Source organism: Falco cherrug, chromosome 4 (genome assembly GCF_023634085.1).
Source record: "Falco cherrug isolate bFalChe1 chromosome 4, bFalChe1.pri, whole genome shotgun sequence".
Lineage (NCBI taxonomy): Eukaryota > Metazoa > Chordata > Aves > Falconiformes > Falconidae > Falco > Falco cherrug.
The window spans coordinates 28,982,278-29,003,184 of NC_073700.1; the positions used below are offsets into that span (position 1 = coordinate 28,982,278).

Genomic DNA, 20,907 nt, shown 5'->3' on the forward strand with positions numbered 1-20,907 from the left:
CCATGCCACACCCAGGCACCCCTGTGCACCCTGCATGTCACCTTGCATGTCACCCCCATATACCACCATACACACTCCATGCCACCCCTGCTGCCACCCTGTGTGTCACCCGCAAGGGCCCGTATTCACCACCATGCCACCCTGCACCCCCGTGCCACCCAGTGTCACCCCTTTGCCACCTTCCATGCCACACCATGCACCCCACATACCCTCCATGCCACCCCATGCCATCTTCCATGGCACCCTGTGCACCCTGCATGTCACCCCCACATGCCACTGTACACTCACCATGCCACCCCCGTGCCACCCTGTGTCACCCCTATACCGCCTTCCATGCCACTCCCAGGCACCCCTGTGCACCCTATATGTCACCTTGCATGTCACCCCCATATACCACCATACATGCTCCATGCCACCCCTGCTGCCACCCTGCATGACACCCCCAAGGGCCCCTATTCACCCCCGTGCCACCCTGAGTGTCACCCCTGGGCCACCTTCCGTGCCACCCCACATCCCTCCATGCCACAGCTGTGTTACCCCCATGCCACCTTCCCTGCCACCCCCACGCCACCCGTAGGTCACCCCCCGTGTCACCCCATGCCACCCCTCCACGCCACCCCCCAGCACCTCTGGAAGCCCTCATGTCCCCTCTACGCCACCCCCAGTCCCCCCCGTCGCCAGGGGGCGCGCCCCTCCTCCCCGAGCCTGTCAGCCAGCGCATGCGCCCTCCCCACTCCTCGACCTTCCCATAATGGCGGCTGAGGGGGCCCCGCGCGGCGCTGCGTGTTGACGTCACACCCGCGTCGTGCGCGGGGCGGGGCGGGGGCGGGGCCAGCGCTCTCCGCGGCCGGGCCGGGCCGGGCGGGCGCGTCGGGGTGAGGCGGCTGAGGCGAACGGCGGATCGCGGAGGCCCGGGGGCTCAACGGCATCGCCACGAACGGGCGGGCCCGCATGGGGGGGTTGCGTAGAGCCGCCGGTTGATCTCGGCGCTGTTGCTGCCGCCGTCGCCTCCTCTCGGCGCGATGTCGAATCCCGGTACCCGCCGGAACGGCTCCAGCATCAAGATCCGCCTCACAGGTAACGGGGCGGCGGCGATGGCGGGGTGTCCCCCCCCCCCTCACTACATCGCCTGGGGCCCGGCTCCCCCTCCCCTCACGCCGACAGGCCGGGGAGGGGGTGGCCGCCCCCTCCCCGGCCTGTCGGCGTGAGGGGAGGGGGAGCCGGGCCCAAGGCGGGGGGGGGAGGGGGGGGCAGCGGCGTGAGGGCAGGCCGAGGCGGCGGCGACCGAGCTCCCCTCCTTACCTAACTTTTATCAGCCTTTTTTTACTCCCCCTTCCATCTCCGTGGCCAGGCTGAGCCGTTCTTAAATCGTATTTATTTATATTTTTTTCCTGTCCCCCGTCCCCCCCGCCCCGGTGTGGACTCCCCCGGCTGCTTCAGCCCTCTGGGGCTGACACAAATTGGGGGGGGGAAGGCTTTTTGAGGGAGGGAGGGGGGCTTTTTGAGGGAGGGGGTGTCCCAGCAGGCCAGGGCACCCTGTTCCTTCCTGGGGTCTCTTCTGTACATTCCCCCATGGGGGGGTCCCTGTGACACCACACACACCAGCGCCCTGCTGCTTGCTGGGGTCTCTTCTGCACCTTCCCTGTGTGGGGGGGTGTCCCTGTGACACCCCCCAGCAGCCCAGGGCATCCTGCCCTTCCTGGGGTCTCTTCAATACATTCCCCCATGGAGGGGGGAATCCCTGTGACTCCATGCACACCAGCACCATGCTGCTTGCCGGGGTCTCTTCTGCACTTTCCTTGTGTGTGTGGGGGGGTCTCCCTGTGACTCCCCCCAGCAGCCCAGGGCATACAGCCCTTCCTGGGGTCTTTTCTCTGCCTTCCCCATAGGGAGGGCCTTGTGTCCACCCCTTCCAGCAAGCCAGAGCACCTTGCTCCTTCCTGGGGTCTCTTCTGCACCTTCCTTTTGAGGGGGGGCGGGCCTGTCCCTGTGTAACAGCCCCACACACACACTTTCCAGCAAGCTGGACCACCCTGCCCCTTTCTGGGGTCTCCTCTGCACCTTCCCCAGGAGGAGATCCAGGGACACCTCTCCCACAGGCTGCGTTCCAGCGAAGCCTTCCATAATGTGCCTTGCTTTGCTTTAGTTAATAAATCCCCCTCAGCCTTCCGTGTGCCAAGGAGGAGAACTTGGTTGCTAGTGAGGAAGCATGCGTTTAGTTGTTTTTAGCTTTTTTTTTTTATAGTGGTTTGGTTTTTTGGTGAGGTTTTTTTCCCCCTCCTTCCTCACAACTTGCTCTCACCTGGCAAATTGTGCATTCAACTTCTGAAGCTCCTTCCCCGAGTAAGAGGTGATGCCAGAAGCGGTATGTGTCGTGCCTTCTTACGAGGCCTCGGCGAGGGTACATGTATGGATAAGCCAATTTATGTTGCACCCTGAAAGATCTGGATTAAGACTTCTGGAAGCTGCTCCGGTTGATGCTGAGACTGCTGCTTTAATGGGAAGAGACATAGTTTCTGCTTCTTGAGACTGCTATATGAATTATTAATAAATAAGGTCCAATTCGGTCTTTCAAAGGCAACAGGTGGATGCTTGGAGATCTCTTGGGCTGAAGGAGCCACGGTGCTACTCTGGGTCACTGGTATTGATCTGTATAGAGCTCTTTCTGTGGGTGCATAAAACATTGTCAAATAATGAGAAAACGGCGCTAGTTAAACTTCAGTTACAGGTTAACTTGCTTCTGGCATATAACGCAATCAGTCAGAAGCAGCTCTTCAGAAAAAATCCTGGTTTTCTTTTAATCCTTTTTTTTTGATTCTGCACTGCTTGTGCTTTAGAGGACCAAAGTTTGTGAGGATAATGTAAATCTGAAAATCCTTTTCTTGGACGTGACAAGGCTGAAAATATTTTTAGGTCGTATGGATGATGTTTGATCTGAAATTAGTTTTGTGGTGATGTATACTAAATGTCAACTCAGTCATTAATGTGGCTTATTTTTATGCAAGTCAGTCAATAAAAATGTGAGTTAAGTCACTTGCGCCGTGGTCATAGCCCTTCTTCTGAGCTGGAGGATATCATTTAAATAACAGAGAAGCTGTTGGTTTTAATTTGAAAGAATGAATGCTGCATCAAAATGCTTTTTTACTTTTAGCATGCACTAGTCTACTTCTCATTGTCCTAGCTCAGAACATTTTCTAGAAGAGGCTGAAGTTTCAGTTTATTGAGCAACTTTGTGCATTTAATTTTTTTTTCCTCTCCTTTTTTAACTGTATTGAGGAAATCTGCTTGTTCAAACACATCTTCTGTTTTTACAAGCGGGAAATCTGGGTAGTGTGACAAAAATTGCTGTATTGAAAAAAAAATTGCTTTGGGAGGGGTTTAGCTTTAGAATCATTAGGCAATGCTGTATTCTTGGCTTTGCTGGAGACTAGTGTGCTGACTTTACCTGTTTCAAATAGCTGTAGTTAGTGTGGCTTTTGTTTTCTCATCTGTTTCGCTATAGGGAGATTTGTGCAGATTTAAATCAAGACAGAGGACCTCTTTTGTTATGATTTACTACCTGCATTGTGTTTCCTGTGATTAGAAACCTTTTTACATTTTGCACTACTGAAAATAGCTGTGTAAATACCACTTAGTCTAAAGATGCTTGTAAGCCTTACTTTATAAGTGGGAAGTGAACAGTGGTAGAATCTTTCATGCTTTTTTAAAGACATAATTTTTTTTTTCCTTCCTATATTGGAAAGGTATCTGTAGTAGCAGAGCGTTGGGATCATTTAATGTGAATATATCTAAAAGCTGTGGATCCTCTGATGATTATCAGAAATGATCTTCCAGCTTACACAGAATGGTGTCAGTCCTGTCACATTACAAACCGTAACAAAGTAAAATGTCAAATAATGGATCCTGTTTGGAAATATATAAACAGAACCCCAACATCAGCAAGTAAGTTGGATGGTAGGTTACTATGGCTTTGTGTCCTATGGATCTCAAATATGCTAATCTCTTGTCGTATTTCAGTTTCTCCAAAAGCCTGTTCTTATTTCCATGGAGGCTTTCACCACTGCTGGTGTAGGAGTGGCCTTGTCTCTTGCTGCTTGGAGCAGTAGGCAAAGTGTGGTAAAACTTATTGTTAAATCTGTGGTCTCCTCATGTCTGTACTGTCATCAGAGCAGTGCAAGGGTGGCAGAATTACCGAAACAGGGATGGAAATAATGAAGAGATAATTGTGTGTCTGCTCAAAAAGTCTGTTCGGGGTTCTGCTGGGTCAGGGAGGAACATGATCCACAGGCCAGGGGACCTTCGTGGAGCACATGTCTCTTTTTTACTGACGTGCTTCTCTGAAACCTTTGTTTTCTGCTGCAGTCACTGCTCCCTGGGGAAGTTCCAAAGGGTTCATCATCTCCAAGTCTTACATATGTCTTGCTCGTACTGTTATATCACCCTGAAGTACTCGGGGAAAATTGCAGTCTCATTGTGCTGGGTATCAGAGACATTCCTATTCCAGGTAGCTTGCAGGTGAAGGTTGCAAATGGAATTGGAAAGGCAGTGAAGAAGTGCACTAAACATGTAACTTTTCCACCAAAAAAAGCTGCAAGTTGTGTTTTGGCTTCATCGGTACGGGCTTTTTCAGCAGGGTCTCAGCTGAGGTGTTACAAGCTGGCTGGCTTCTGGTGCCTTTGTGCAACCAAGAAAAGATTGGGAAGGAAAAGGTGCTAGTTTAAACTTTATGGATCACTTCATAGACGGAGCAGGCAGGGGGAAGGATCTCCTGCATCAGGTCAGATGGCCGTGTCAAGGACTGATGGCGAAGCCAGTTTCTGTAACAGAACGGCCGGAGTCAGTATAACAGGAGAATACAAGTAATTGTCTCCAAGCATCTCGTTTAGCTGCAGTTCAGAGTACTCGAGTATAAAAATGCATTCCTCCTTGGCAGACCTGCCCTGGGAGGGTGCTGGGCTGCTGGTGCTGGTGCTGGTTGTTGCAGCTTTGGAAGGAGGGTGTGGGTTAGAGCCCTCCCATGTGTGAGGGGGAGGAAAGTGCGTGCCAAAAGCATTGGGGAGGAGTGAGGAAGATGATGGGCAAGCGGGCAGTTTCTGTGAGGTCAGGGGAAGGGCTGGAGGGGATTTCTAGGTGACAAGTATGATTCCTGTGAAAAGATGGTGGTGCTTAGCAGTAGCAAAGAAATGGAAACAGGTAATGCAGACAAGCATCCTGAACGCCACTTTCAGTTCGCTGTAGTCAGCACAGTTTAAGGAAGTCCCATCCACAAAACCTGACCAGTTAGTAGCTGGTAAATGGGTGGCTTTGGGTCTTTTTGCAGATATGCATTTGTAATTTAAGAAATACATAAAAGAATACAGCGACTTGAAGGAGAAAATAAAATATTACATTAAGAGCAGTGTTCGCATAGGATTGTTACAAAGGCACAGGTTAAAATGTGTCACAAATGTGGGTATGTTTTGCTTCCCTTTCATGACTGATGTATTGCTCATTGCAGCAAAGTTAACCGACTGATCAATAGCAACACTAATATTGGTGACCTGGACAGTTTTATGTCCAGTGTTCAGAAACAATGACTACCTGTTTAGGGATCTCTAGATCAGATGTCGTAAATACTTCATAGATAGCTGTAGTTTTATGGTCGTACATTAGAAAGGCTGCAGGTTACGGGCTGGGAGTGTTGGTGCAAGAAGGCAGAAACAGCTGGCTGCTCAGCCCAGCCTGCCTTGGCAGTTGGAATTTAATATTGAGCCGGTTTCATGCAATGAGGAACATGGTGGGAAGCAGTAGTTTAGTAGCTCCAAATTTATTTTGCATGGTAATCTGGGAGTATGTCGAAATCTATGTCTGGTTATTTTCCTCTGGTAAGGATTTTCTCTACTCCGCGTCTTCTGGGAGCAGGTTGCCTGGTTGTGGTTGGAGTGCTGGGCTGGGACTCGCCACTGAGCTTCGCCGCACATTTCCTGCGCGATGCTGAGCAAGGCGCTTAATCTCTCTGCCTCTTCCCCATTTGTGTTAGGAAGTAGCAGTGTTTTTGTGAAGGTAAATTTACAGCCGTTCAGAGTCCCTTGTGTAGGGATGGCAAAGAGGCTTGGGGCATACAGCTATGGGGACTTTAACAACAACAACAAAAATCTTGCTTTCATGGGGGGAAGTGGAAAGCGCAGCCTTTGCAGCCAGCCAGCTGGCATCTTTGGGCTGCCGGAGCAGGAATCCAAAGAGCAGCCTCTTCCTCTGGGCAGGCGATGGGTAGCGAGTCTCCTTTTTTGTTTCTCCCAGTAAGTCAAAACTGTGCCAGCACCATTGTCCTGGTGGAAGTAAATTAAATCTCCAAAAGGAGTTTGTTTGAATATCCCCCTCAGGCAGGGAAAGTAGAAACAATAACTACTTTGTTCCTAACTTGAAACTTTCTTTTCTCAAATTGAATGTCTTCATATAAAGAAACGCAATTTGGGATGTGCTTGTGCAGTTACCTAATGATTTCTTCTTTTTTATTCCATACTACCCAGCAGTCTAAGAACAGTTGTCTCATCGGTTTCCTTAAACAGTTTTATCACATTTCTAAAATTTTGTAGCATCATACTTTCTCTTTGTGTTGCAAAATTGCACATCAATTCTGGGATAATTTTTAGTGTTTCCAATTTCTCAGCGAGGAAGTCGATTTTTTTTCACTGCGATGTTATCTATGCTGGGTAGCTGCTGTCTTACTGACAGCAGCTCGGAGGCTGCTAAAACTGCCACTGTAAATAAAGATAAACGAGCCCCCTTGGCTGTTTCTGTAGCTGGCTGGAGGTGTGCTTGGTGGGTCGCAGGATGAAGCAGCACTGCATGGAAATAACATCCGCGTGTGGTGGAGGTTTACCTGGATTGCTGCCCAACTTGAAGCCGGTCCAGTTGACATGCTTAACGTTGGATTAATCTGGTTAGATTACTTGCTGCTATTTATGGTACTACAGCTAACTACTCGCTCAGCTGCCTTGTTGGTTCGGGCCGTGTTGGTTGAGGCAGCATGATAGGGAAGAGTGGTCTGGAAAAGATGCAATTAAGTCAGTTGATGTATACACAGCAGAGTAACTCATTTAAGACTAGAGTGATAAGAATATTAAAAAAAAAAGGCTAGAAGAGACAGTTCCATCTGCCATTTTTTCCCTAAATTAACAAAAAAGATTAAATTCTTATGTTTTCCTATTATGATTCCTCTGGAAATGGTCAAAATATTACTGTGAAAAGGACCAAATTCTGGAGTGTCATTAAAAGCTTTTACCTGTATTAGTACTTTGATGTTTTTCATGAAAACTGATGCTGATTTATTCTTCCAGGGTAAAAGAAGCTGTTACTTCTTTTGTTCTTTCCTATACCATGGAAATGGTTTGTTCTTTCCTATACCAGCAGTTGCGGGGAGAGTCGGCAAGATCTTGAGTCTTGAGATACTTGTTGACAACCACCACGTTGTTTCTTCTGTCGTGGATCTGTTTAGGTTTTAGTGTATGTCTCTGTTGAGGTCCCACGTATTGTCCATCAAGGACAGAACTACAGTTGATTGACTTCCAGCTCTTTTTACCTTGGCATCATCTCACCTTCTTTAGCATGTCTATTGGAAGGCCCAAAATAAGCATGCACGTCGTCAACATCAAGCACTCCTGTTATGGCTGGTGGTGAGGAGGCTGCGCTGCTTCCAGATTATGATGTTTCAGGTGCTTACAAATGAGTTCCTGCAGATACTGCTGCAGTAACTCAAGGTGTTATCTCCTTGCTAGTCTGCTGACCCCCATTGGCAAATTTGTCACCCACCGCAGGAAAACTGATGGAAGAAAACCTGTGCTCGCACTTTAGCTGCTTCAGTGCAAATTCAGCTTTCCTGTGTAAGTCTAGCTCAAGAATTTAAACCAAGATGCTGGACCTTGGAAAGCTGAGGTGTGTGCATGTAGCCTTCTGTTAGGATTTGATTTTGGGAGAGAAAAACAGAAACGAGAGATTTTTTAAACCACGAAGCAAGCTTTGCTAGAGCTTGTTTACTAGTATAGATCAATTTACGGAAGATTTATTTAAGTATTAATGTAGTCTAAGAAGAAACCTGCACGTATGTTTGCTAAAGGAGAGTCAGTAAGTCTGTAACAGGTTAAAATGCTGCATGTTTTTAAACTTTGTTTCACATCTCTTTGAAGGGAAACTCAGCAATTTCTGAGAAGGGGATCCCTGAGGATGTTCTTCTCTGTTTTCCATCTCTCTCTCTTTGTCAAAGTGTTAAAATGCAATAGGAGGACATAGCAAACATGTTGAAAGTTTTCCTTTTAAATATTCTCTTATGAACTGGGAACTACATTGGGAATATTTGAGGGTGTAGGAGCTGGATGATAAATTTGACGATACTCTAGTTGAATTGGCAGAATAAGCATGCATGCTGTTTTAGAAAGAATCTCTCCACAGGGCTGTAATAGCTTGATGCCTTCCTCTTCAGTAAGTCATTTTTGTCAAGTTAAAGGCCAAAATTCAAACTGGCTTGTTGTCAAGGACACTAAGCACAGCAGGCAAAAATCCCCAAGGCTACCGAATTCACAGCGTAGATAGATAAAGCTGGCAGAGCGTGGTTTACTCTTCCTCCCCTCCCCCATGAAAAATCCTCTTGCCTGAGCTTTTTTTGAGGATATGGGCACTATTATGCATACTAATATAATTTAACAGAACGTATTTAAATGGAAGGTTTGTTCATCTGTTTGTGGGTAAAACAATCAGTTATTGTTTGGGAGTAATGCAAAAATAATGCACAATCCCCCCAGTGACCGAGTGGTGCTGAGGGCGGCTCTGCCGTTCCAGCTGTGCTCACCTCTGCCACAGCTGGGGGGAATTGTCATTGGCAGAAGACCGGCTCCAGCATCAAGGCCTGGTGAGAACCAGCCCTTTACGTTGGCTGAAGCGTGTGGTGAAGCGGTTCAAATGGGTTAAACTCACAGTCCTAAATTGTGCTGTTATGACCATAAGAAATGATGGAAAATCCTGTGGAATTAGGTGTTTGTAATAGCTTTCTATTTTACACTTTGGTTCCTGATTCTCTCGTAAGAATATACAGCAGCCCATTTAGGAATAAAGGCCGATGTTAAACCACACTATTAACTTCAAGTATTATTGACCACTAGAACACTCCAGGAATATTATGTATCCCTGAATGTCCTCGCGAATGTGCACTTTTAGCCATGGTTGGGGTTTTTGAATGGTAGATGTTTCTTTTCCAACTGATTATGAGGAAGCCGTGCTAAAGAAAATAAAATTTGTTTCTCTTTCTTTCATAGATAACCTGGTATTATCTTTCTGTTGCAGTAGTTTTTGCTTTGACAGGTAACTGGTAGTAGGTAAAGAAGTATTTCTGATAGGATGCAATCTTCTTTCCTCAAGTTGATGAGGTCTTTCTAGATGCGTTTTATTATTTGGAGTAAAATGGCATTTTTGAATGACTGAATTGGGAAGAATAGCATTTTCTTTGACCTTTTCATATGTTTGCATGTTTGTCCTCCATAAAAATCTGACCATTCCTCTAATGGTTAGACTAAAATAAAATGCTTATGTTCTTATCAATGTAAAGTTTCCATCTCATTTACTTCACAAAAAGGCAAATTAAATTTGCATCTGTTAAAATCTATTCTTCTAATTACTTTCCCTAGTTTCCAGGACAGTATAATAAAAGCTGTCTTTTGTATTTTTCTCCTTAAAATAAAGGTTAAAAACCCCTTGAAGATAGCTGCTTTTTTATTTATTTTGAATTCAAAGCACTACTAACATCATTCTGGACTCTTTTTTTTTTTTTTTTTTTTTTCATGGTCCTGACTTTTCTTCCTCACACCCTAAATGTGGTCTAAAGCAAACCTGACATTGCAGCAGAAAATTCAGTCCCTGTGGTCAGTGTTTTCACATCTTCTAGCACTTAAGGTGTGTGGCCCAAAAAGTTTATTGAAAAGGAAACATCTTTGGAAATGCACATGCTCCATTTTCCTGAAGAGCAAAAGAAAAAAAAAAGTCCAAACTGCATATGAAAATTAACTGAGTGTGTGGATTGTGCTGTTGCTTCAACGTCGGTTTTTGACTACCCAAGTGTAGAATTTAGAAAAGCGGGGAATTTCAATTTGATTCAGGCTTGCAGTGATTGATATACTGCCAGGGGAAGCCTTGTTCTTTACCCTTGCAACAGATGCGTTTTGTTTGGTGGGGGTTTTTTGCGTGTGCAAACATCTTTAGAAGCATGTGGGAACTCTGAATTAAAATACAGAGAGGTGTCATATTCTGCAATATAATATAAGTCTAATTAGCAGATACCTCATTGTTGAAAAGGGCTTCTTTAGTGTTAATGGGAAGAGAATCCATTACATTTGGTAAGCTTTGGGTTTGGAATTGGGTAGGTGAATATAAGCTAAAGGTCTGCTGTCAGCCTTTGAAAGAAAAACAGGGTGAATTTTGGGGGCTCTTGAAATGATATTTACTTCAGCATTGCATGTAGTAGAAATTCCAAGCAGTATCTTTTGTGTCTCATTCTTTAAAATGTCTGCAGACAGGTAACTGTCTTGCTAAGTACTACGATGCTCATGTTGCTATTTCATGTGTCTGTAAATATCCTACAGAACAAGAGATCAGAGAGAACATAAATGGCTTGGTGAGAAAAAAACAAGTAAGTGCCTGAAGTATTGGGGCTTTTGGAATTTGCAGAGAACTTGGGTGTATCTAATTTTGCATCTCCCAGCTATTTCTTAGGTGAAGCATTTTTATGCTGTCATCTGCTGATGCATTTAACCCACCCCTGAACTTGTTTTTAATCGGAGTGAAAATACTTCTGTTGAGGTCCCACTTTCACAGATGAGTGCTGAAATAAGGTGAGATAAGGTTAAAAGGTATAAGTGACATTAGGGAGCTAGTAGGTTTCAGCGAGTGGCACAACTGCTTGAAACACAGCGTGCTACATCAGCCTATGACTGTACTGGGGTCAGAGGAGGAGTCCAGATTGTGAACTTGTCCTTTAATGACTTTGTTCGACTTGGTAACTGCGTGATGTAGCTAAGTCGTGTGGTATAACCACGCTCGGGTATAAATCTCTGCCCCTGCACCTTTTCCCAGAGATCCTGTAATTCATTAAATAACCCAACACTAAATTTGCTACTGTAAAAGCACAGGCTGTAGAACTAAATGTCTGGCTCTTTGTATGACGGACTTCTGCCTATTGTACAATAATTAACTAAAATATAGTGTGCTACATATACAGCTAATATGCCATAATAGGAACACCTACATCTTTTCTTCCTGCTTTCTAAGATTTTTAGGGAATTGAATGTTAATAGACTCTTTTCGAGACATATTAATTAGGTGCATCTGTTACAGCATGATAAATGAGCACAGGTATGAGAGTCAGTCAGCCAGGCTGACAGCATCATGCAAGCCCTAGATCTGCTTAGGGTAATGTAATCAGTTCCAATAACTGCACCAGCGATAGCTCTTGGTAGTAGTGCTTTTACATGGTCTAGAAGCAGACTTAGGCAAACAGAATAAACGGGCACTTTTCTCTGTTGTGTTCCTTAGTTTAAAATTAAACTCAAGAGTTAAAGGTCTGTCTGGTAACAGGATAAATAATATTTCAGTATAATCCAACAGCTTGGCTTGGACTTGCAGTCACAGTCATATTTTTTTAATTTTTTTTTTTTCAATCACAGAAGTAATTTGACTTGTCTATAAATAATGTTTTGATAAACTTCAATAGAAATTAGCAAACTAGTCATCAAATGGGATTTATAAAAAGTTGCTTGGGAAAATGTGTTGTAAGTAGTCTGCAATTCAAGGCATTTCCTTCGCAGGATGCTTATCAAGTCTACATGTGCTACTTCCAAATTGAACTAGAACATAGATGAGAACTATTTTTGGTAGAAGGGAAGGGGGGCGGGGGGGGGCAGAAAATAAAGCCCGACTTTGGAAAGTAGTACCAGGGTTTCTTTAATTGTTGCCTTAGGATGTACATCCTACAAGTGTGCAGAGAGACAACAGACTTGGAAACACCAGAAGGAGACACAGTAATCTGTGATGTTTGAGATGATACTGGTGTAGTGTAAACGTGATTGAAATAGTTATTGTAGGAGTGGTGAGTAAATATACTAGAAGCCTTTGAATAAACTGACTTCTCTTTGATAGTTCGTAAAAGTGAAGTAAAGACAAAATGTCCTGCTTGTTTCTGTGATGTTTCTTCACCAGGGAGGCTGTATCAGGAGCAGCTGCCAGTTTTAAGGATGGTCATGCTTCCAGATGCCAATGTGGAGCTATTTTTTTATGACAGCAGCAACCAAAGATCTGTGCAGGGGGTCCCGGTCACGGCTGCCAGCTTCTTCTGGGGTGGTGGAATTAAGTTGTTGAGATATCAAGGGGAAAAGGATCCAGCAAATATTTTTGCAGGGGTTTCTTCTGGATCAGAAAGCTGATATTGATCAGGTTTTTAGGCTTTTTGTGGCTTCACAAATCAGCCATGAAACCTGTCACACAGAAGCTGTCTACTTGGGAAACAGGGCTGCCTTAGTTGACCATCAGGCTGGTGGATAAATTTATGGGACAATCTTAATCTTTCCAGAATAAAAAATCAGCAGTCTGAAAAAGGGATCGTACCTGTCATTCTCTCCTGACTAATTTTTGGCTTTTAACCTGATCTCAGTCAAATTTGAGAAAGGGAGAGACATTTGAGAAAGCATACCAGGTCTCCAAGACTCATGGAGATGAGTAGCTTGGTAGAACACGTCCCCCCTCCTGAGGTTCACCAGAGCTGCCAGAGCAGGCAAGGATGGGTGCCTGGTCCCAGCTGTGTGGACAGGAGATGTGGAAGGAGTAACCTGGGAGAGGAGCTCTGAGGTAGGAAGGGGAGGGTCATCTATGTGTTAAGTCCACCAGACACCTATTGGTGAATTAAACTCCTAATTGGAAAACTGGACTACAAGTGCTTTGGTGGCTTTTCCCCCCTCCAGAACTTAACAACGTTCTCTGCAGGAAACATCCAGATGACTTTATCAAGCACCTGTTTTATAATACTCCCTATATGTTTTTTTTTGACTTAGGGGTTCTGTTTTGCTTCTTAACCCTGATGAAATTGTGTGTTAATTCCTTACACAAAGGTTCATCTGCATCCTGTGAGCCATGTCGCTTACAACATCAGACAATGCATCAACCTCCTACTGGCATTTTTTAATTAAAAGAACAGCACTATCGCTTCAAATTAGTGCCACATAGCTTATTTTAGTAAGGAGTGAAATGGTGTTTAAAGGTTTTTCTCTTATGAAAATGTTTATTAAATTTTGCTCTCTTTTGGTTCTATCTAGTAGTTTGTCATTCAGTGCTTGGACAATATCAGATTGCTGGGTGTGCGAGTCCTGTTAGTGATAGGAATGCAAATAAAAGGCTTGCTTTTAATATCTCAACTGTTTGATAAATAGGAACCACCTTCTTAAAAAAAAACAAAACAAAAACCAACCAAAACACCAAAAAACCAAACAACAACAACAAAAAATCCCCAAACACCAAGCAAACATTATAATATTTTATGGTTCCCACAAGGCAAGCATTAGCCTATTTTCAAGTGCATTCACTGTGTTGAGAAGGTAGTGAAGAAATAGATATTTCTAGGAGCTTCTGTGTCATGAACTGTGAAGAGATGTTTTTTGTAATCCTGTTCAGTGAAATTGTTAGGCCTCTGTTATACTAAATTACTGTGAGAGCAAGTAATATATCCAGTGAGAGCTAGCCCTAGTGAGAATTTTCCTCATACAGCATTTCATTTTATCAGGAATATTAGCACTCTTAACCATCCATGCGAAATGTAATGTATTGAATCTATTTAATCAATTTAAAATGGAAAGCAAATGTCTTAGGCTTTGACTGAACCAGCTGTCCTCATGCATTGCTGGTTTTAGATATTAAATTTTGGACTTTGGATGTGTTAATGTAGTAGTTTGGTAAAGAACGTTTTGTTTAGGAGAACTGTTTGCAGGATCCTGCAGCTGAGTGGTGTCACTTGCATAAAATCCCATGTCTGAATATGAAACACGAATGTGAAGGTTATATAGGCAGCTTCAGTTTATTTATATAATACCTTTGATCGAGATATCTCAGAGCAGTAGTGGAATTATAATTTATTGATGTAATGGCCACTGACATTTTGTACAAGGGAAATAGCACACAGTTGCTGTTGCAGGCAAAGTGATGAATGTGTAACATTGAGAAAATTGTAATCAAACATCCTGGTCAGAATAATGCACTCAAACGTTTTCATCAAAATCCCAGCCTTTGTGACTGAGGATTCAATCGGAATTAGAAAGGTTGTTTCCTTTGAGTAGCTTGCAAGTGGTTCTTTAAAAAAAAAATAAAAAAAAATTGCCCAGAGAGGGAGGGCAGTTAAGCCACTGCTGAGAAACTGACTTTGCAATGAAAGTGTTTATTTTTTTAGTTAAAAAAAATAAATAAAACTTTGCTAGATTGCTACATGCATGCTGTATGTTATCTGTTTTCATTCTAAACTCTATTTTTATTTTGCTCTCTGAAGCCAGTCTGTAACTAAAACATTCCTGGCGTCTTTTGGCTGGAGATACACTCAAAGATGTTTTTCATCCTACTTTCAAGAAGAAGGTTCCAGCCTTTCTTGAAGCTGCTCCAAAGGAAATTTCCTTCCATAGCGGGTATGGTGACAACGAGGGAAGTTGCTGCTCATGGTCCAACAGCTTAGTGACGTCCCCTTGCTGTTGTCATGTCCTCCCATGCTTAATCTGAATACAAATGGAAATATGTAACAGAGCTAGGTGGTACAAGATAAGGATTGGAGTCACCGTATCAGTGATGTTAATTCTGCTTGAGCTCACTCAACTCATGAGTTGGTTGGTAGCAGGATAATGTGGATAAATGTTTTGGGGCACAAGGGAAAGGGGCTGTGTCCATGTCCACAGGCAACAGACCTCCCTCCCCACCTTCCGACAAAATCGAAGGGTATTTGCTGTTGCAGACTGGTTTTTCTTGCTCAACCATAGATTGGCTCTGACCAGTCTGTTTGTTTTGTTGTTCATTCCTGGTGACTGTCAGTAGCACTGGGCTGAATAAACAGAGACTATTGATCAAATTTGAAGTCATTAACTTGGCAGTTTAAATAGATGCTGTCCTATATAATTAGAACAAGGGAGTAACACATAGGCTGATACAGCTTTATTCTGAATAAAAGCCTTCTTTTAATGAAATCTTGTTTGGTGCTATTCAGCTCTCAGTTTTGTGCCTCCCATAGGTCACTGAAGAATTAAACATTTTGTTTAAAATACCTAAAGTGGATTGCTTTGCTTCTGTAAGAGAGCGGTGACACTGATGTAACGTGGGTCTGCTGAACTTTAATAGTAATTGGAAATAGCGTTTGGAAGACGGGGGTGCTAACGTGAGGTTGTTGATTAACCACATCCAGCTAGAGCATGTCTTGGGGAGGAATACCCCTCCGTATTGCCTTCCATCTGAGCGAGCGGCATTCCTTCCAGCTCTGAAGCACTAGCGGTTTTTGATTGTCCATCTCGCTGCTGCTCAGCTGAGCGAAACACACATGCCCGTTAGATCGGGATGTTTATACTCAAACACAACGGGTGATTAATTATTTCTGAAGGAAGACATTTCCATTTAATGGCTACTGTTGTGCGATATTCCTGTCAGCCTTCTAAATCATTTTAACATTTTAGGTGGAGCGTGGCCATAAGACAGACGGAGTATTTTGGTGTTTGTGTTCCGCACTCCTTGAAGATCTGTTACAGACGACTGGTGGTGTAGTGTGAATGCACCAGCAAGGAGCAGCAATAATCTCATTAATACGTGTGCAGTGTGTGCCTGCAGACAGCCCGGTGCTCCTGAGTCACACTGCTGTGAGTCCCTAGAGAGCGTGCAAATTCAGCAGTAGGATGCACACGTATTGACCCACATTTCCTCGGGCAGAGCAGCAGTCACGTGCATCTCATTGCCTGGAAATCAGATGAGAACTGATGTGACTTGGTTCATCCAGCATTTGCATGACCCAAGCCAAAGTGCTTTTAGGGATTTACCACTTGTGTGACTAATAAGTGATTAGGTGGATTGTAGAGAGTGTGTGTATAGGAGTCTTGTAGACAAGACTTACTGTATAACAATGGCAGCATCAAAATGTCTCTGATGCATCATTGTCCTATTGTAGCTTTTAAATAGGACTGCTTATTAAATCAGATTTTTTTTCTCTGCATAAAAGCTTTCATACTAATTCCTAGGAAAGTTTGTTAGGTAGGGATGTTTTTCTTGCAACAGATGGAGAAATGTCCTATAGAAAAAAAAAATAGTGGTTCTGTACAGGGATTAGTAGAAAGAACAAAAGTAGGTGAATGAATGATAAAAATTTGGCTTCCAAAAGCTATTAATATCTCCGTAATTGCAGTCTTTTTTTGGAACAAGTCTCGTTCCTGTCCTGCTTTCCTTTCCCCCCTGCCACAGCTTCCTTATGTGTGGCACATAGACAGACAGCCCCCCTGCTTCCCTATGAACTGGTGCCACCACTGTCACCTCCCGCTCCCCGTGCACCCCCTGCGAGTTCAGCAGTGCTGGCGCGGGGCCCAGGCTAATAAGCCGAGACGAGGTTATTGACTGGCAGGTATCCAGCATCACTGCTCACCTTTTAGCATCGGTGCCCTTCACTAATGCAGTTGTGTGTTTGGTGCTTTCCGTGTTTTTGCATTTGTAAACAAGGAGGGTTTAAGCTGAGCTCTCCGAACAAATGAAAAAACCACCAACAAACCTGCATAAAGAAAGTGGAGAGCGATTTGTAACATCTTGGGTGGATGTTGAAAGGGATTACAACAGGCTGAATAACCACAAAACAAACTAGTGAAGAATTCGGAGTTGAAAATTTCTGGGAATTAAAAGCAATATTCTAAAACAGCTGATGTACTTTATTCAAAATCAGAAGTGATGCCAATAATTTAATTTGGGTGAACACAATTTTTCTTTCCTCTTCCTGAATTTAAACTTTGCACCTTTATTTTAGATTTTGTATTGCAAATTACTAAAGTAATTTTTCCCTTTATGTAGCTAAGCACTTAATCAGTCTGAATTAATTTTTTAAAATTTTACCTGGACAGTCAAGGTGTCGTTTTTCCAGTTTTTAGCATGTGCCTTTTGAATTGTCTGGAGCTGGATGGATGTAATTTGAATATGAACTGGTAAAGAAGACAGAAATAGATGTCTGGCTGCATTTTGCCCGGTGTCAGTACACAGAGTTGCTGTAACGGGCTCATGGTTGGTGTACCTACAGAACCCCGGTCTGACAGTGGCTGCTGCAAGGGTGATCCCCATCTGTGCAGATGTTGGGGGGGCTGTGCCCCTGCCAGCGACCAGGTCCTGCTCAGCCTGGCTGGATGGGCTTGGAGGAATGCTAGGAGGTGCTTTACGTGAAACCCTGCTCTATTCTTGACGTAAGGTGTCAGTCGTTTGTGACAAATGAAACTGCTCACCTCCCTTTTAGTACAGATTTGCTACAGCAAGGTATCCAGGTAGCTTTTTTTTTTTTAACCCCAGTAATACCTTTACTCTTGACTGTGTATTTTAAAACAAATGCAGTCTTCCCATTTCAGTAATCTCTACTGTCTTGTATTGGCACTAGCTGAAACCCAGCAAAAGAGTGGCGGTTAAAACTGTTCACTAAACATTACCTGTACAAGAGCTGGTAATAAGGTTACCATCATCAAGACAAGAAGTCAGTACAATGTTTTAATTCCATCTAGCATGGGCAGTTTTCCCCACAAGACACTAAAAGCATTTATACCTCAGTACTAAGATCCAAGTTAGGATCAAAACTTCATTTATTATGGGCTATTAGGCTATGCCACTTCTCTCCAGCACCAGCTCAGTCTTGATGATCCATGTGTTTGTTATCCTCAGGTTGATAACGACAGCCCAGGGAGCTACAGGAAGAAAGAAGTACTTCTGAATGAATTCCAGCTGTCCATTCACTAAGTAGCCTAGAACAAAATGAACTCATTGCTCTAGGCTTTTGTACACTCTTAACTCTTCACTGAATATTGACTTTCACCGCCCTGATTTTTAAGTCTGAGCTCGCTCTCAGTCTGTTCAGAAGGTACTGCTCCATCTCATCTGTTTGCTATCATGCTTACTGCAAAACGAACAACAGATTTGTGAATAAGGAAGGCAAAAGCTGTAAGAGCATGAAAAAGTTTCTTTGGCAGTGAGACCTGTGGCTTTGAAAAGCTTTCTATGACAAGACTTGAGGCTTTTCATGTTTCTATCCAAACATGCCAAAAAGCACTCAGCATACCTCAGTTAAAATACAAGCATGGGAAGCAACTAGATGCGCTAGAAATTAGGGCAAGTTTGTAAGTCATTTGTTAACCTGAGGTATGTGGTTTTAAAGCAGTGATACTGTGCTGATGCCTTGCTTGAAAGAAAGAATGCTTTTCATTTACTTGCAAAAAAATTTGGGGTGTTGACCGTGTCTCTTGAAAAGTCATCCAGTGCCTGTTGGAATTTGTTCTGGTAGCAGTTACTGAAGTTGTTAGTGCTAGAAGAGGTGCTTGGTAAGTGTTATTCTTTGCAGTAGATGTCTAGCAACTGCTTGTTCAGTTATTTAAGAAATGCAAAATGAGTCTGAGTATTACTAAACCAGCTTAAGCCCAGTGCACTGTTCTTCCTGAGGTTTGTTCTTTTTATACCTAATATTCTGTAGGCTAATTTTTTTTCTGTACAATTTCTGTATTGGAGAGTTTTCACTCAAATGTTTCAGAATGAACAAAGAAGCATGGATTCTTGAATATTGTGACCACAGCGGTCATAAGTGTATTATACTTTTATTTGTGACTTCTAAAAATTACTCTGGCAAAATCTGTTGTTTCATATTTTCAAGGTTTTTAAAGATTTTTTTTTTAATTTTTATTTTTATTTTTCATTTTCCTGGCAGTTAATTTCAACACCAGCAGCGTCCTAGGTCACCTAAGCAATTGTCTTGCCAGCTTCCCATTCTTGGTTCACAGTGCAGCGTTAGTTTAACACAGAGTTGAACAGTCCTACTTTGACCAGAACCAAACCTGTATATTTAGCTTTAAAGCAGTGTTCCGTGTGAATTGTTTAACTAAAACTCCTCTACTGATACACTTAAGCCTTCATGGGATGAACTAATAGTTTACATAGTTTACAACTTACACATAACTTAACGCCATTCATTTTTTAAATAACAATGTTCTTGCTTTTGAGCAATCTCCTTCGCTCTTGATGAAAACCAGACATTAATTTTGTAGCATTTATTAAAATACCCCCATTGGAAACTTTTGTTCCTATGAAGTTGATTTTGTACCTTATTTAATTGCAGTAAGATATCAAAGAAGCCAAATACTGGTTCTGTCTGGAAAAACAAATCTCAGTTCTTAAATTGAGATTGAGAACATGTTCATTTGCGTTTGTTTTTAATCCTTTACAATAGTTTAGCATTCAGATTGCTTTGAAATATTGAGACTACCTGTACATGAAGGGATGTAAATACCAGCCACTCTTTGGAGATAAAAAACATATGTTTTAGGTTTAAAACTGAAAAATCTGCTTCATTTTAGCTTGGAAGTTTTAGACCTTTACTGTTCGATAGAAATTCAGTGTTTGTATTGAAACGTTGCTTGGCTGTATTTAGTCAAACGTTGCCAAGATTTTCAATACCAAGGTTTCTGCTTTCACAGGTTTTACGTGTTTTGCAGTGGAAGGTCAGACTTTTTTCTGCTTTCTGCAAAACAGGCAGATGTTTTGAGGCAAGACAATATGTATGTGAAGAAAGCCAGAGATAATATTGGGTTAGAAAGTACAACAGTTGTGTGTTCTGTTCCTATCATTTCAAAAATGTTTTGCTCCATGGGCAGAACCCCAAGGCTTACGATTGCTTGGGCTTTCAACTAACACTGGGTCTATGGTTAGCACCCGCAAATGTATTGCTTCTGGTTTTGGTCTCCTGTCCTGTACTTTTTTTCTCCTTTATAAAGCAGCAGAGAGCAGTTGTGCAGGTTTTTCTCCTGGACTTAGGAAATGAACGTCTTGTAAAATCCCTTAAGTCTGTAAATTGGATGGTGTTTTGTGGGTGGGGGAAAAAAAAAAAAGCTGCTGTTAATACAGAAATGTACTTCTAACTTGAGTTTCACAAACTCGTTATAAAACATATAGTTGTAGTAGTGGTATGAGTAGCCCCACAGAGAGTACCTGGGAAGAAGGGGAATCTAAATTTCTGTGTTTTGTAGTAAACATAATACTTACTGGAAAAGCTTTTTATGTACTGAATTAGTAAGCAAATGATCAGCTGCACAGGAGACTCCTTATAAGCTTCTTTTTGGTAATGAAAATAAGGTGTTTAACACTTTATACATTTAACTTATGAAAGTAGAGATCAGAGGCATATTAAATTAAATACACCTAAATTAAATGCTGACTGAGCAGTAGACTGTGCTACACCGGAGCTCTCCTTCTCCGTTACAGGAGTGTCAACTATTTAATAAGTAATTTCTGCCTAAGTAATATCTAGAGTATTCAGGAGGGGAGGTTCTATATTTGATTAGTAATTCACTGCTGTTCATCTAGCATTTTCCAGAGAAACAAATCTGTATGCCGGAGGATTTGGACAGTATTTCTAGAAAGGACCTTTTGTTTGCTGGGAGTATGGGAGTGGGGCAGCCTGGGACCTGCTGTGAGCAATGTTGGGTTGAGTATATGATCCTGTTAGGTATTGACATTTGTAGAGATTTGAAAAAGGTGCTTTGAAAACTCCCAAGTGTTAAAAGTACAAAATATTTTTGGCAATCTTAGTAAAACTCAGTTTGGAATCTGAGTTATGAGTGCATGTGGGTGGAGGAACATGTTTTTCATGCTTTAGGA

At 42.9% G+C, this 20,907-nt stretch overlaps 1 protein-coding gene across 4 annotated transcripts in view; it reads left to right on the plus strand.

Annotated features, from left to right (window-relative positions):
* The first annotated feature begins 840 nt into the window (after window positions 1-840).
* Window positions 841-20,907, plus strand: part of SMURF1 (SMAD specific E3 ubiquitin protein ligase 1) — a 47,531-nt gene continuing 27,464 nt past the window's right edge. For all 4 annotated transcript variants that reach the window (XM_055708500.1, XM_055708502.1, XM_055708503.1 and 1 more), the window contains exon 1: window positions 841-1,077. In XM_055708500.1, coding sequence (XP_055564475.1) covers window positions 1,023-1,077 — 55 coding nt within the window. In that variant the 5' untranslated portion in view covers window positions 841-1,022. The remainder of the gene's footprint in view (window positions 1,078-20,907) is intronic.